Source organism: Crocuta crocuta, unplaced genomic scaffold, assembly GCF_008692635.1.
Source record: "Crocuta crocuta isolate KB4526 unplaced genomic scaffold, BGI_CrCroc_1.0 scaffold214, whole genome shotgun sequence".
In the NCBI taxonomy this organism is placed as follows: Eukaryota; Metazoa; Chordata; class Mammalia; order Carnivora; family Hyaenidae; genus Crocuta; species Crocuta crocuta.
In genome coordinates, this window is record NW_027529999.1 from 778,388 (window position 1) to 794,958 (window position 16,571).

A 16,571-nucleotide genomic window follows, 5' to 3' on the forward strand; every position below is an offset into this window, starting at 1 on the left:
AATCAGAAGCGGGCCCGCCCCCAGGCCCAGGCGGCAGGCTTAGGACGGGGAAGCCCCGCCCACCGCCGGGGTGTGACGTCCAGTCGCCATGGCCAGCTACCCGTACGGGCAGGTGAGTGTGGGGAGGGAGGAGGGGGAGAGGGAGATTCCAGGAGGGGCCTTGTGGAATCCAGGCCCCGGCCCTGCTTTGCTTTCTCCCGGCTCCCTCCGCGCCCTTCCCACCCTGAGGTCTCGCGCGGGAGAGAAGGCCAAAGGGCGGGTCGGTCGCGCCCGTCTCACGTCACGCAGGACTACAGGTCTGGGAGGTCGCGTCGCGCCCCCTCTGACGTCGCATCGGCGAGGATTTGGGGACCTTGGACCCCGCGGAACCAGGCTGGGCTCTGCCCGGGCCCCACACCTTCTCGGGACTCCCGCGGGGGCTCCCTGCGGCCTCGCCAACGCCCGCAGATCATTTAGAGCGCTGGTTTCGCCGGGCTCGTTTGGGGCGTCGGATAAAAGCACGCCCTGACATACTGCATGCCAAGAATCGGGCAGGAGAATCTGGTTTTTGCAGGGGCCACGAGTGACCTGTTTACCTAGTCTAACGCTTCCGTTTCACGCGTGGGAGAAGTGAACCTCAGAGAAGACACAGAACTCATCTGAAGCCTCTAGGCAGGCAGCAGAACCCAGAACATGCCCTTTCCCACTTCCGGCCCATTTTCATCCGGCCAAGAACATCACAGCGAGGTGGTTCTGTGGCCAGGATCCTTTGTTGGATGACAGATTGGTAGAGTGGCTAAGTTCAGCTTAGAGTCAGAGGAGCGCTCAGCTCACCCCTTGGCTCCATCACTTACATAAATAGTTTTGAGCAGCTAGGCAAGGGGATTTTGCCTTTGTGAGCCTGTTTCCCCCTTCGTACAATAGGCCCCGATAATAGGGTCTACTTCATAGAGCTGTTATGAAGTCATGCTTGTAAGGCATTGAGTACTTCTCAAAGTGTAACAGTATTTTGATTTCTTTCTAAACTCACAGAAGGCCAGTGTTGGGGGCGGGGGGGGATTCCTCAAAATACCTTCATTTTAAGAAACTGAAGCCCAGGGAGGGCTTCTGAGTTGCCTACGGTCATAAGTAATTTAGATAAAACTCATGCAGGGGAAACTGGAAAACAAATGGGATGTTAGAAAGCACTCAACTGAGTATCGTCACATGCCAAAAGAGTGGTGAAGAATTGCAACACAGTACGGCCTTTGTACACAGTATTTGGGACCTTTATTATCTCGGTGATGAAGGTCCAGTAGGCATGCTAGCAGAGGTTATTATCCCCAAATATAGCTGAGGAAGGAGCGCGAAGAAGTTAAGTGGCTTACTCAAGGTCACATGTAGCAAGTGAGGGCTAGAACTTAGAACTCTGTTCATTGCATATTAAGCAGAGGTAGGAAAAAAAAAAAAAGAGGCATGGGGCTGAGGTTAGGAGGAAGTATAACCTAGCTGGGCTTCCGGAAGCTCCATTCCGTTTGTTGGATCTTATGAAATGTTAATAGATATTGGTAATAGAGGAAGAGTCTGTGGTTAGGGAAGTTTGGGAAATAATTCCGTTAAATACAGCCAAATAAGTTCGTTCAGCATGGGGTGTCTCTGAGTTCTTAATTGGTCAGTATGCCTTGTAAACTGCCACAGAGGGATGGAATATGCAGTATTTCTTAAATTTATTTAACCATGGAGCTCCCTGCCACCCCCACCCTCCCTCCTTTTTCAATGTCTGGTCATTTTGGGGGAACACTAGTATTCTGGAGGAACACAGTTTGAGAAAACGTTGCCATGTGCCCCGTTTCTCTATGGATGGTTTGTGTCAGAAGCCCCTAGGAGCTTGTTTAAAAAGCACACTTTCAGCTTCTCCCTCAGACCTGTTCTGTGCCCAGAAAGGGCCCGGGAATCTGGAGTTCATTTGTATGCATCCTAGAGGCAATGACGTAGAAATGAAGAGCCTGAACTTCCAGGATAGCGACTTCCGGGCTAAAATCCTAATTCTAGCTCTTAGTAGTTAGATGCCTTTGGACAAACCCTCTAAGGGCTCTGAGCCTCAGTTTCCTCACCTTTAGAAAGTGAGGCATAATAAGAGGGAGGATTCTGCCTATGAAGGGCTGAAATCAAGACAAAATAGGAGAAAGCCTTCAGGGACCTTGGTAACATCGCTTATACCAAGTGTGGGCCAGTGCCTGGTGGTGGCTCTCGCTGCTGCACTTGCTGTTACCATGCTGCTGCCTGGGCTTATGCTCAGAGTGAGACACTGAAAAGGAGCATGAAGAGAAAGGTGTCTAGTTTTTTTTTTTTTTTTTAATGCTTTATCTATTTCTGAGAGAGAGAGAGAGAGAGTGACCGTGAGCAGGGAAGGGTCAGAGAGAGAGGGAGACAACAGAATCCGAAGCAGGCTCCAGGCTCTGAGATAGCTGTCAGCGCAGAGCCTGATGTGGGGCTCGAGCCCATGAACCGTGAGATCATGACCTGAGCTGAAGTCAGATGCCCAACCGACTGAGCCACCCAGGCGCCCCAAGAAATGTGTCTAGAACAGAAGAAGAAATGCTTTTATCCCCTCGTCATACCCTTTTCTGCCTGTCCAGCTCCTGGTCCGAAGTACTATAAGAAAACACCTGATTGTTTCAGAGCATCCACAGGCTTAGCATCACCCTCGCTTCCCCCAGTAAACGCATAACGCACCCAGCAACTACATCCTGTTGTTGGGAGTCAGAACTCCTCTTCATTTTCTACTGCCGCCAGCCGCGGGGTCCTCAAGCATGGCCTGGGTGTCAGACTCCTAAAACTCAGGCAGCCTTTGGTCCTGGGTGGGAGGGGGCAGCTTGATGGGTTTCAGTCTCTGAGGCCGAGAGATTTGATTGCACACCCCTGCTCTGCCATTTCCTTGCAGAAATTTCTTGCAAAAGTCCAAGACTCGGTTTCCCCTTCTTTAAAATGGGATCATAAGAGAACCTACATCAGGAGTTACTGTAAAGTTTAAGGAGGCGATCCGTGTGAAGCACTTGGCCAGGGGTTTGACACAGAGTAAATACTCCGAGGAAGGAGCGATACAGATAGACACATTGTAGAATCCGTGCGGTAAGTTACATGGGAGGAAGTGTAAGGTACCGGGCCAGCAGGGATACCTAAGTCTGAGGGTGAGGAACTCTTAGAGGAGGTGACATTTAAGCCAAAGGCTGAATCACCAAGAGGCGTCAGCCAAGTGAAGAAAGCAGAGGGACTCGTGAGCACAAAGGTCAGGAAACGAGAGCCCAGTATTTTGGAGGAATTTCAGAAGATGAATATGTAGTACAGAGGAGGGAAGGGCTAAGAAATGAGACCAGAAAGGTAAGCCAGGACCAGACCTTAAAGGGCTTTGTATGCCTGTCGAGGGAGTGCTGACTTGGTCCTGACTGACCAGGGGGGCCACCGAAGAGTCTGCTCTCCTTTGTGCTTTGGAGCTGACACCACGGGGCACTGGGACGGCGGACCGAAGCAGGAGAGACCCGAGGCAGGGAGGCTGGTTTCAGAGCTGTTAAAGCAACCTTGGTTAGAGAGGACAGCGACCTGGTGACAGTGGATTTGAGAAGCATTCGGGAGGTAGAATTGAGAAAACTTGGTGCCTAATTGGGGTGATGGAGGGGAGGAAAGAGGAGGTGCCCGGGAGAGCACTAGGGTTTCAGGTTTCGGGTTTAAGTGACTGGGTGGGAGGTCCCATTTGCTGAGATGGGGACATAGAGGGAGGGATCAATTTGGAGAGAAGATCTAGGAGGTGGTCGGATATGTGGGTCTGCAGCTCAGGAGAGACGAAGCCGGACCGACGATTTTGGAGCGTCCGCACCGAGGCGGTAATTGAAGTCCAGGGATAGTTCTTGGCCTAGTGTTTATTGGCTGCAGGTTTCTGGCCTTTAAATATTTTAGGAGGCTCTGCTGGTGAATGCCCAAACCGCTGCCGTCTTCTTGATTGTTTAACCCCTTGGAACGGGCTTTAGCCTCCTCCAGCCGACACTTGAGCGCAGGCCTCTTTTTGCAAGGCAGCCTGCTCCCTTCCCCATGAGGGCTCAGCATGGACCAACCTTTGAGTTCTCTGAACTCCACGAGGGGCTTGGGGTAGCAGAATGAATGCTCAGAGTCAAAGAAAACACAGAGCTTCTTGAGTAGGTTATGGGGGGGGGGATTGGGAGGTGAGCTCCCTACCACTTGCATGAACGCAAACAGAGATTCAAGATGGTGCTTCCAAGATTCCGTCCCCTGCTAAGAGGCTGGGCTGGAGGGCCTCTGGGCGTCTCTTACAGTCCTGTGCTTCTCAAATCAGGTCTGGGCGCTGGCCTGAAAGAGGAGTAAGATTCTTCTGAGTCCTCCTGATTTCCCCGGCTTGAAGCATCTGAAAGATCACCCCATCCACCTTCCCCCTTCAGCCCTGTCCACTGTAGAAATAAATCCCTCATATTTGACAGTTACATCGAGGACAGTTCCTGTTCAGTCACAACTGAGTGAACACAGCAGAGGGGGGTAGAGTAGAGGCCCTGCTTTGAACCCCAACTCCTCTGTTCTGGTTGTTCATGACAGGCGCATTAGTAAACTCTGTACCGTAATTTTCTCATCTGTAAAATGGGGGCAGCAGCACTTCCCTCACAGGACTGAGGCGCAGTGAGGGTCACTTGAACTGGAAGCACCTAGCAGAGCCTCCGTAGGATGTGAACTGTCCCCTCCCCCGCCCCAGTGTATCAAATGTAGTTTATTTGCATTCACTTAAGACCTGGGGATGGTTTTCTGTGTTGCTTCGGGAACTGTGGTTGAGGGACTCTTCCTGTCTTTTTCCTTCTTTCTTTGACAGTCTTGTGTTGATCAGCATGAAATGCTCTCAGAAAAAGCCTCAAAAGGGTTGGCAGCGTGGAGTGGCATAACAGAACAGGGAGTCAGGGACTCCGGTTTTCTCGACTGGTTCAGTCCTTCACTCACAACTCCGTGACCCTGAACACCATCTTCCCCAAACTTCCTCTGCAGCCTAGATCCTGCCTCAGTCGGCAGCCCCACTGCCTTCGTGGGAAGCCTGAGTCATTCTAAACACTTCCCTTTCCTTCCCCCTGCATCTCTTCCCTAATCAAATTAGTCGTCAAGTCATGTCTAGCCTATCTCTGAAATAGCTTCAGAATCCATCCTGCTCGCTCTGCGTCTAAGTCCACTGTCTGGTTCAAGGCCTGCCTGCCGAGCACCTGGACTGCTGCCGCCCCCGCTAGCTCCCCCTCCACCCGGCTGCTGGTTAATTCTCTGCACAAGGCTCCGATCACGTCCCTCCTCCACTGGAAACCCTTCTATGGCGCTCTGTTCCCTCAGGCATAAAGCCCAAGCTCTTCAGAGTGGGATTCATCTGTTCAAATATTTATGGAGGCTTGCAGGTGCCGGGCACTGTGCTGGACGCTGGGTACCGCGATGAATGAGGCCCCGTGTCTGGCCGTGGGGAGCCCACTGTTGCATGGAGGAGACAGAGACAGACAGGAAATACTTTAAGACACCAGTAAGTCACCAGCTAACTGAAAGGCAGCAGGAGGGGAGCTTGGTCAAGGAGTGTGTAAAGAGCCGGCCTTTCTGAATCCACCTTGCCTTCTTGTCCCCGCCCTTGCGTTTCGGGCCATTCCCCCACCTCTCTGCTCGCTCCTAGGTCCTGTGCGTTCGTCTGTCTTCTCCCTCCTGTTTGGAATGTCCTTTTTCCTGCTTTCCTTTTGGGGAATGCGTATGCCTCCTTCAGGGCCGCCTCCAGTATCATTCCCGCCTCCTCCAGGAAGCCGTCCCTGACCCACTTCATGCATTTCTTCATTTGATTGCTCATCCATAATTCAGTGAACGGAACAAATTACTTTGTGTATGTCTCCTTGATAACAGTTATGTAGACTTTTCTGACGGCACGGATCAAACTGTCAGAATCACTGTGGCCTGCGCGCGTGCGCGTATGTGTGTGAAAGTGCTCTGTAAACTGCAGGTGAGGGCTCTAACGCAGGGCAGACCAGAAGAGGTTTAGCTGCTACCAGACCCAGCAGGCCCCTGAAATGTGACAGCTGTAAGGTCAGATGACCTGCCTGCCTGGCGGTCTCTGCTTTGTCAGTCTGGGGGCATTTCCCCATGGGGGGGGGGGGGGGGGGGCTGTGCCTCAGGTGACCCAGGCCAGGTCCAGTTTATGACTTTGCTCCTAGGGATGGTTGTGAAGCTGCTGCTTCTGCCTTGATGTCTGGCCTGTTCTTTGGGTGTGCCCAGACTCTGCAGGGTCCCTGCCCCGTGCTGGAATCCTGTGCCCTATTGTTTAAGAAAAGAGCACTGTAGCAGGAGGCATTGGGAGTCACTGGGCATGGGTGTGGTGGGGAGTGGTCCGCCTCCGCTCCACCTCTGCCTTGACTGTGATTTGAACAGTTCTGGTCCCCTCTCCTTGGTCACCCCATCTGTCACCTGAAGGGGTTAGGTTAGATGACCACCTCCTGGCGCCCCTTCCGTCGCACTGCTCCGACCCTCTTCTCTTTGTCCCAGCTCAGATGCTGCTTTCTCCTGCAAACTCCCTAGATCTTGGCCTCCTGCCTTTCTGGTCCCATGACACATGGCTTGCGCATCCGTCCGCGGGACCCGTTTCCTCGTGCTGTTTTGTTAGATGTTACGGAGTGTGTTTCCAGTCCTCTTCAGTTAACTATTCAGTTAACTGCTCTTTCAGACTGTCTTGCTCCTTTATACACCCCCTTCCCCAAGAATTTATCTGGCCCAGGGCTTTGTTGATGATAGTTAATATAATAATAACAACGCCCAAGATTTATAGATCATCTTGCTTTTGCCAGCCACTGTTGTGAGAACTTTTTTCTTACATTGATGGTTTTCTTTTCTTTCTTTTTTAATGTTTATTTTTGAGAGAGAGAGAGAAGGAGACAGTGAGAGTGGGGAGGGACAGAGAGAGAGGGAGACACAGAATCCGAGGCAGGCTCCAGGCTCTGAGCTGTCAGCACAGAGGCTGATGCGGGGCTCGAACCCACAAACCAAACCACAAGATGGTGACCTGAGCTGAAGTTGGACACTCCGCCGACTGAGCCACCCTGGCGCCCCACGTTAGTGGTTTTCAGACTGCCTGTTGAGTCACTCTAAGGCTTGTCCAGAGCACCCTCAGGATCTGATAAGGGAGGGGGCCCAGTACGGTCGGGGCTCTGGAACCCCCACCTTGCGTCCAAAGCGCCTTTCTTTTATCAGTTTTTAAAATTGTATTGTCTCAGAAGAGTCTTTAGCTAAAAGTTAAACTGACGAAATTCTGCTGCATTTATTTCTTGTGATCAGCAGAACCTTCCAGTGAGGGAGAGAGGATTGTTTTACCTGTGAGGAAATGGGCACAGGGAGGTTAAGCCAGGGGCCCACGGTGAGAGCTCAGCTGGTGAGGGCAGAGTTTGGAACTGAGCTGGGTCTGTGACCTCACCATGAGGGAGTCTTGCTGCCAGCTCTGGAAGCTTCCAGGGCTTGAGAGCCCCCACCCTGCTGAGTGGGGAAGGTGGGGACCTCTTCCTGCCCTCCCTCAAGAAGCCTCCCTTCCTTGTGCAAGCAGACTTCCTTTAGATGAAGTGTGAGTTTGGCCTTAGCCTTGAGGGAAGGTGTCCCAGAAGCTACCAAACAAAGCAAAAAGAGAAAGTCTGGGCTTTCGGCAGCTAGGCCACTGGTGTGCTTTCTAGGTTCTTCTAGAACATGTCCAGTTGGTTACTCTCCTCAGAGCCAGGCCCAGCTACTCCGTATGCCTTTGAGCCTGGCCTGTCTGCAGACGTGTTGGGGTGCAGCTGAACACTCGGAGTTTGCGGGTCTCTCGCTAGTGGTGTGGAGACGTGGACAAGGGAGGGAATACCCCTTGTGTGCGCTGACATACAGGTGGCCCGGGCTCAACAGCCAGGAAACCTGCGTCCTGGTCCCAGCCCCTCCATACGTCTGTGTGTGATTTTTCTGGACTTGAGTTTCCTCCTGCGTAGCAGGTGCTGTGATTAACAGTTAATGTGTATTGAGTGCCAAGACCTGTGTCAGACACTTCACGAGATCGGGGTCATTGCCTTCACATACCAACCTGGGAGGTAGGCACTATTTTTATTCCCATTTAGAGCAAAGGATATTGAGGCTTAGAGAGGGTAAGTCACTAGTCCAGTTCGTAAATGGCAGAGCCTGAACTCAAACTGGCCTTTTTTTTTTCCCTTCCCAATTGTGCCATAGCACCTGAGGAGCGGGGCCTCCCCTGCCTGCCTCACGGAGTCGTGAGTGGGATGGGGAGGTGCTTTTGTAGGTCAGGCCATCCTAGGGTCAGGGAGTCGTGCCGCAGAGGAGCCTGTGCCACCGAAACAGCGCCTCTGGTTGAAGAGGGCCAGGGTGTGGGTGGAGATCGCGTCTGCACCGGGAGGCAGCACGGGGTGAGGACTGGGGATTTTGCTTCACCTACCGCCTCACTTGTTCAGTCAACGTTTGCCGAGCCTCCGTGCGGCGCTGGGGGCCGGGGATAGAGCGGCAAACCCGACATGCTCCCAGACCTCGTGGAGCCCGGGGCGCAGTCGGCAGGGCAGCCAGGAGCGCAGGCCCCGACCACCACAGGCCGTGGGCAGTAGGATCCTGGGTATGTTTTAGCTTCTCTGGAAGCCCCAGGTTGCCCACCTGAGCAATGAGGTCATAATCCCAGCCCTGCCTAGGGGAGCAGCCAAAAGGGGCCGGTGGCGGCGCCTCGTAGCCGTGCCCTTCTATGGCTGGCTTCCGGCCTCGCTCTGACTCGTGTTTTGCTCTTCTCGCAGGGCTGCCCAGGAGCTGGACAAGCGCCCGGGGCCCCCCCGGGGAGCTACTACCCTGGACCCCCCCATGCTGGAGGGCAGTATGGCAGTGGGCTACCCCCCGGTGGCAGTTACGGAGGGGGGCCTGCCCCCGGGGGGCCTTACGGACCACCAGCCGCTGGAGGACCCTATGGGCACCCCAGTCCCGGGGGGCTCCCCTCTGGAACTCCAGGAGGACTGTATGGCGGTGCGGCCCCAGGGGGTCCCTACGGTCAGCCACCTCCGAATTCCTACGGACAGGGACCTTACGGACAGGGACCTCCTCCGGGTGAGTAGGGGTCTTGGACTCCAGGTACCTCTGACCTTGTTCTCGGTTATCCAAGGCCCGCCCTTGCCCTTCCTGTGGGTGTGCAGGCAGCCTGGTCCCCGGCACCCTTGCGTCCTCCTTCTGGCTCCCGCGTGCATCAGCGGATCGAGGAGCGTGTCCGTGAGCTTGCCGTGGAGGCGACCGCTCCAGCATCGCCCTGGCTTACGACAACAGACGTGTGTTCCCGTCGCTCGCTCACACTCACTCCCTCCTGCTTACGTGCCAGCAGCTGACGATTTGGCTGCCACGCGTGTGTGCGCTTTCCAGATCCAGGTGGAAGGAGCAGCCCCAGGGCCATGCTGTGGATGTGGCAGGACGGACCAGGAGGGCCGCAGAGCGCCCAGTGCCTCTTACAGCCTCTGCGTTGAAGGCCTATACGTCTCCTCCTCCCGTGGTCTCTGGGCCAGGCCACACGCCCTGCTCAGGCCTGACCTCAGGAGGACAGGAGCGGCTGTGCCCCTCGTGGAGGGGCTCCACAAGCCACCAGGCAGCGGACTCACGGGGCGGAGGGGGAGCTAGCAAACAGCGGTGTTCCCTGGGGAGAAGCTACTGATTGGCCATTAGATGCAGAAAGGTGTGAGAGCGTGGTTGTGGAAAGTCTGGACTCTCGAGACCAGAACACGTGCTGGCCTGACCAGATTACTTCACCTGTTTATGCCTTACTGTCCACATGTGTAGACGGGGTGAGTGCCACTACCCGACAAGATTATTAATGAGGATTGGATGAAAAGGTGCAGGCGAACGCTGGGCACGGTGGGAAGGGCTTAGTACCCAGTATCCTGTGAGAGGACTCGTTCGGGGACATTGTCAGCAAGGAGGCATCCAGCGTGTAATGGGACAGCCCATGTGACGAGGGCCTTAGCCCAGAGAGGCGCTGAGGCAGGCAGGAGGGTGGTGCAGGGAGGGTAGAGAGCAGAGAGAGTGAAGGTGAGGCATTGGACACTGCGGGGCGGGGGGCTTGAAGAGTCAGTGGAGATGGAACCCCGGTGGGCGGCCTCAGGCTCAGTGCAGACTTCTGAGTGGCCGCAGACCGGGGCCGGGGAAGGTGAGTGCCTGGGTCCCTGTTTCCTCACAAAGTCAGTCAGTCCGTCAGCCCCTTCACGGGACACATACCTCCAGGAGGCTGAGCCGGCAGTGCGACACCTGGGACTGCTCTGACGCAGCCGCAGGCCCCCCGGGGATGGCCCTGAGGGAGGTGCTCCCACCTTGGGCGTCCTAAACACTGAGTCAGCAGCCTCTGTGTCGCCCGAGCTCAGAGCTTCTGGCTGTTTGCTCTCAGCCCGGCAGCTTCATGGAGGAGTTCCTCGTCCTTTTAAAATCTTAGGTCTGAGAGCCCACGTGAGGTCACTGCCGGTAAAGGAGTCCCTCTCTGTGAGGCCTGTCCCTTTAGGGCCTGAGGCCAGAGACCGTCTCTAGGGCTGCGGGGAGAGAGAGGAGAAATGTGCCGCAGACCCCGAGCTGCTCGCCGTCTGCAGCTTCCTCTCACGTGGCCACCTTTGCCACTTTTCCAGTGCGGCTGTGACCCCCTGGAACAGGGCTTCGTCGAGCCTGATCCCGAGGCGCCTGGGGGGCTCAGTCAGTTAAGCGTCTGACTCTTGGTTTTGGCTCAGGTCACGATCTCATGGCTCACGAGTTCGAGCTCCGCATCGGGCTCTGTGCTGATGGTGCGGAGCCTGCTTGGGATCCTCCGTCTCCCTCTCTCTCTGCCCCTCTCCCACTCGTGTGTGCTCTCACTCTCTCTCTCTCAAAATAAATAAAATTTAAAAAAATTAAAGAGAGCAAGAAGGAGTACAAAGAAGAGGGGAAGGAAGCCCATCCGCAGGTGGCAGAATAGGGAAGCTTTTTGGAAGGAACGGCATTTTCATTGGGTCTCGCAGGGAGACGGGAGACGGATGCGAAGAGCGGAGGGAGGAGGGTTCCGCGGCAGGGAGCAGTAAGCCTCTGCGGCGGGAACGGGCAGGGGTGGCTGAGAGCAAGGAAGACGCTTCGCCTGGGCTGGAACAGAGCTGTGAGGGGGAGCCGAGTGCGAGAGGCAGGCAGGAGCGGACCGGGTCGCGGGAGGGCCTGGCGTGCTGTGTTCAGGGTGCTGGACTGTATTTTGTAGGCAGTGGGGAGCCTTGGAAGAGGTTCAAGTTGAGGCGAGGGGTAATGGGTTAGGACTGAGTTAAATTCAGAGACTACTGTGAAGGGGGAGGGTGGCGGCCAGTGGCCGTAAGGAAGATTCCATTAGGTGTTTTGGTGCGTTGCAGGATTCCACCTGAGAGGTGTCTGAACCAGGGCAGGTGCGCCGCAATGGGGAGGAGGCACCTGTGTGTGGACCTCACAGAACCGGGCAGCTGTCTGGGTGTGTGGGGGTGAGGAGGGGTCCGTGATGTCTCCAGGGAGCTTCAGGGACCGGTCCTCCCGTTGGCAGTGAGGGGGAGCGCAGGGAGGTGGAGTTCGTGGCCACGCCAACCCTGGTGACTCCCGGTGGACCCTGTCAACTGTCGCTGTGTTGGGGAATTCAGACCTGGGTCAGGCCTGGTCCCCGCACCAGAGAGCCCCCTGCTGCTGTGACTCTCAAAATATTTGTCTCTGGGCTGTGCTTCGTAGCTGCTCAGCAAATGTTTTTGGGTTGCCAGTCTGTGGGGAGGAGATAATCCTTTGCAGAGAAGTCTTAGTCAGCCGGAAAGTCCCGGTTCCTCAGAAACTTAAGATCAAAGAGAAGTGTCTGGAACACTGTAGGAGGAGCCCAGCAGGTTCAGAATGGAAGCCAGCTGCACATACTCATTGAGTCTACACCGAAGGTTCTCTTCCGTCAGGGTGAGGCTGCTGGCTTCAGGGGAGATGGGGGTCACTGGACTTGTGAGGCTTTGTGGGGAAGGAAAGCCCATCACTGGGGAGGCGCTGAGGCTGGCTCTCCCCAGTATTTCTTTGCAGCGGCCTTGAGACCTGTGACTGACTCCTCGGGTTTGCACCCCTTCCCGCAGGTGGCGTTCCCCCCAATGTGGATCCCGAGGCTTATTCCTGGTTCCAGTCAGTAGACTCTGACCACAGCGGCTACATCTCCATCAAGGAGCTGAAGCAGGCCCTGGTCAACTCCAACTGGTCCTCGTTCAACGACGAGACATGCCTCATGATGATAAGTGAGTCCTAGCCCTTCCCCGCGGGCTCGGGCCGGGGTGCCAAGCGGAGGAGAAATCTTCCGGCCAGGGAGGATTTCGGGCAGGAAGTTGGGTTCAAGGTGAGATCCTCCAGACGGAGAGCGCCTTCCCCTAGGTCTTTCCTCAAGCTCCAGGCCCCGCTGAGTCACATGCTGTCTTCTGCTCTGCAGAGTGGGGGCACCTGCCCTGGTAGCAGATGGCACCGACGGGGCCAGCTGCCAAGCGTACAGAGAATACGTGGTCTGGAAGGGCTAGAGCCGAGGGGGGCCAAGGGTAGAGGCTGGTCAGCGCTCGGTGAGAGTACGTCTCGGGTACAAGCACCTGGGCCTCAGGCCCCTGGTTCCATGGAGGCTCCTGCTCCGGGCCGGCTTGTACCTGAGGACCCTCGGCCCTCAGTCTTGAAGCTTTTCTCTTCCTTCCATCAAGACATGTTCGACAAGACGAAGTCAGGCCGCATCGACGTCTATGGATTCTCGGCCCTGTGGAAGTTCATCCAGCAGTGGAAGAACCTCTTCCAGCAGTACGACCGGGACCACTCGGGCTCCATCAGCTACGCCGAGCTGCAGCAAGGTGAGGGCCGTGGCAGGGGCTCAGCGCAGGCAGAACTGGACTTTTCCATTTACTCCCTAGGCCGGGAAGGCGGTTTTCTCCAGCCTCTGACTCCTAAACGTCCAGCTGCACTCTACAACTCAGCGCGGGTCTCCTCCCCATCCTTTTGCGATCGGGCTGGGGCACTGAGCCGAGATCCAGGGCAAGGGAGCACCCGGTTCTGGAATCAGGGTCAGACTCCCCAGCGATGGGCCTCCTGGTGGCGCTAGGTGAGAGTGACCCAGCTGGCGGGGAGCCCAGGGCACTTTGGGACCAGGATGCATGGCCTGCGTGGCTGGCTCTTTCCTCTCTAGTTTCTCGCATGCAGAATGGAAAGAGCCCTGTGCAGGGACCCAGGAAGGTGGTTTCTGTTGCCAGCTCTGCCAGAAGGCAGTTTCCTTCCCGATCCCGGGCCCCAGACCACGCTACAAGTTGCATTCGGGTAGGATGACCTGAGGCCATCGCTCCAGGTCTAATTCCGTTTCTGACTCTGTGAGGCGAGTGGTTAGCGGGGCGATGAGACTCTGACAGGGAGCTCTGCCCTTTGGGAGGGGAGAGGGCTCCCTGAGAGCCTGGCCCCTTCCTTGCTTGGCCGTGGACCTCAGTCAGACTGAGGAGCCCTGGGTGGGCATGAGCGCACCGTGTCTGCGCCCTGCTTGAAGGATAAAGGGCTGGCCTGTACTGATCCTGCCACAACAAAACTGGTATTTATTGAATGCCGGCTGGGCGCAGGGCACTGTCAGAAGCACGCCTGGTATGTCACATCATTTATTCTGCCCGTGCGACAGCTACTGTTTATCGTTCACCACTCTTGGTGAGGGATCTCATTATTGTCCTTTTATAGGTGATAAAACCGAGGCTTAGTTTAGGCAGTTTCCCTAAGGGCCACATAACAAAAGGGGAGCCTTCAGGCTGGGCTGGTAGATACACAGAGAGGAATAAAGGACGCCTCCCGGGTGGAGGGACAGAGAGCAGCAAGCAGGCTGTGACCTTGGAACTGCCCAGCAGCCTCGCGTGGGGAGGTGAAGATGACGTTATTATTTTTAATGAACAACAAAGTGTTGTTAGGCGTCAGGCACTGTGCCAAGTGCTTTACGGGATCACCTCCTTTAATTCTTACTAGAACCTACAAGGTAAGTATTATCCCCATTTTAGAGATGATAAGACAGGGGATTAGCAAAGGTAAGCAGCCTGCTGAAGGGCTGTCTCAACTCCGCAGCGGGCCTTTGTCGTGTCTACTCTGTCGCGCTGCCTCCGAAGGGTGATCCCGGGGGCACAGGCATCCCTCTGTAATGCATGCGAGTCACAGAAGAGCATGGCTAGTCCCGTGTCATTCTGGGACCCCACGGGCCCAACTGAACACACAGTCCCGGAGATTCCGAGAAAGGGGATGGGAGCGTCCCAGCCAAGGGCCGCGCCCAGCTAGAGCCCCTTGTGTGCTCCCACCATCGTGGACAGACCTTGGGGACTTCTGTCCTCTCTCCGCTTTGGTGCTCATCCTCTCCAAGTCCCCTGCACTGCGGTGCTCCACGGACCTGGTCGATGGCGGTGCTCGCAGTAACTTTTGGGTCCGCTCTCTGCGCCCCTCCCTCCTCCGCAGCTCTGGCCCAAATGGGCTACAACCTGAGCCCCCAGTTCACGCAGCTCCTGGTCTCCCGCTATTGCCCGCGCTCCGCCAGCCCTGCCATGCAGCTCGACCGCTTCATCCAGGTGTGCACCCAGCTGCAGGTGCTGACCGAGGCTTTCCGGGAGAAGGACACAGCTGTGCAGGGCAGCGTCCGGCTCAGCTTCGAGGACTTCGTCACCATGACGGCTTCTCGGATGCTATGACCCAGCCCGTCTGTAGAGAGCAGAGTGTGCCGGGACCTTGCCTGGCTCCTCAGAGGGGGAGAGCCAGGCGGGCCTCTCCTCTTCTCCTGCCCCTCCTAGAAAAAGATTCTCCTTTGCCTGATGGCAGCACTGTTCCTGAAGAGGGCTGGGAGTTTTGTGTCAGTCACCAGACAGTGGGGACCTGGGCTAAGGCCACACGGGTAGTGGCCTAAGAGAGGGCTGGATGTTGAACATCCTTAGAGCCCTGTGCGTTTCAGTGGCCCAGCCTTGTGCCAGGAGCAGGGGATGCCAGTCATTGCGACAGAGTTAGCGCCCAGTCCGCTGGGCTCCAGGCTCTAGCTGCCGCTTCTGCACCCTAACACCAGGGGTAAGTGTTGTCAGCCTCATGCCATTAGCACCCAGGTCCCCTCCCCCTGTACTGTCCTGTCACATGAACTCAGTTCCTCCAGAGTGGAAGCTGGCCGAGCATGGGAGAGGTTTGCCCGCGGGACCAAGTGGCCTGGGTTCCACCCCCCCCCCCCCCACCCACGCGTCCGCGTGTGGTGACCAGCTGCCCGGCTGCTGGCCCCGCTCCGGGCTGGCACAGCCTGTGCTCCGGGAGCCCTTGGCCCAGCTGCAGCCCAGACCCCTTGCTCGCCTGCCGTTCTTTGCTTGGTTTCAACCCCCAGGGGACAGATGCCGCCTCCCACCGCCAATGCTGGGGTTTTTTTTCAGCTGTGTTTTTTTTTTTTTCTTTCGGGGCCAAAAGTCCGGTGAAACTGTAAGCTTCAATAAAAGCCCAGAACTCTGGAGTTGCACGTTTTCCGTCATACTTCCTGGCTATGGGTTCGCACACGCGTGTGCGCACCTGGCCAACAACTCGTTTCTTCTTCATTCAGCGGGGATCGAAGTCCATACCGGAGACCACACCATGCAGAAAGAAGTGTCTCGGGGGGACACGGCTCACCTGGGGCTGGTCCTGTTTGCCAGGGTGAAGTTGAAGCGTAGGGACCGGCCAGGTTCACCTCAAGAAGCCAACTGTGTTTTATAACGGTTTTAGGGCTGGCTCCACGCAGCCGCCCGAAACTTTTCACAGCATGGCCTTTTCATTATCTCAAGCCTTAGTTTTATCTTCCAGACAAACTGCATTTATTAAGTCATAACTTCTCCCCCATTTTTATTAAGCGCAGACATCTGTACTTGCCAGCTAGATCCTTAGATCAGTATGATAACCAGTCTACACCAATGTCTGTAGTGATCTGACAGAATTTCAATCAAAAGCTAAGACATCAGATATTCTGGTTTGTTGGGGGGTGATAATCCTTTTGCTTTGGGGGATAAAGATAAGAAAGTTCTTGTCCTTGTGCTGGGTGGCTGGGGGGAGCAGCTCAGTGAGCCGGGTGGGGATGCCGGGCTCGGCCGGGGCCAGTTCAGGCCTGTTGTCCTCAGGGCTGCCGTGTGCTAGAATTCCTTTCATGGGATCCAGCTCCCAAGATCAGCCTCCACCCAGGGCTAGATCCTCCCAGTGCCCCACGTTGTGAGTCCAGCCTCTGCTTGCCATCCTCCAGCGGCAGCTTAGTGCCCTTCCAGGAAACCGGCTTCCTCTTCGACTGGCAGAAACTTCCTCCTGCTGGGATTCCAAATCCTGCCATCTTGAAAACACCACCCACTGACTATGGTTTTCTTTCTTGGGCCACCCGGAACCTGTATCACACCTTTCTGCATGCCAAGCCTCTGGATACCCGGAACCTGCCACCACGTGTCCCCTGGGCTGGGCGGTCCCGGGTTCTTCAGCTCTTCCCTGAGCATCACTCACCTTGGTGTCCTGGTCCTCTGAATTTTCTCCAGTTCATCCGAGGCCCCCCAAAATGGAGGCCTCAGGCCCACCATGGGACCAAGTTCAGCCAGCAGGGTGGA

The 16,571-nt window shown here is 55.9% G+C and overlaps 1 protein-coding gene across 1 annotated transcript; it reads left to right on the forward strand.

The window, feature by feature from the left end:
• Positions 1-30: 30 nt before the first annotated feature.
• Positions 31-15,466, forward strand: PEF1 (penta-EF-hand domain containing 1). The gene is made up of 5 exons (XM_077763543.1): positions 31-112; positions 8,772-9,075; positions 12,084-12,239; positions 12,684-12,827; positions 14,446-15,466. The coding sequence occupies exons 1-5, from the start codon at positions 89-91 to the stop codon at positions 14,673-14,675; spliced, it is 858 nt and encodes a 285-aa protein (XP_077619669.1). The 5' UTR covers positions 31-88; the 3' UTR covers positions 14,676-15,466.
• Positions 15,467-16,571: the final 1,105 nt, after the last annotated feature.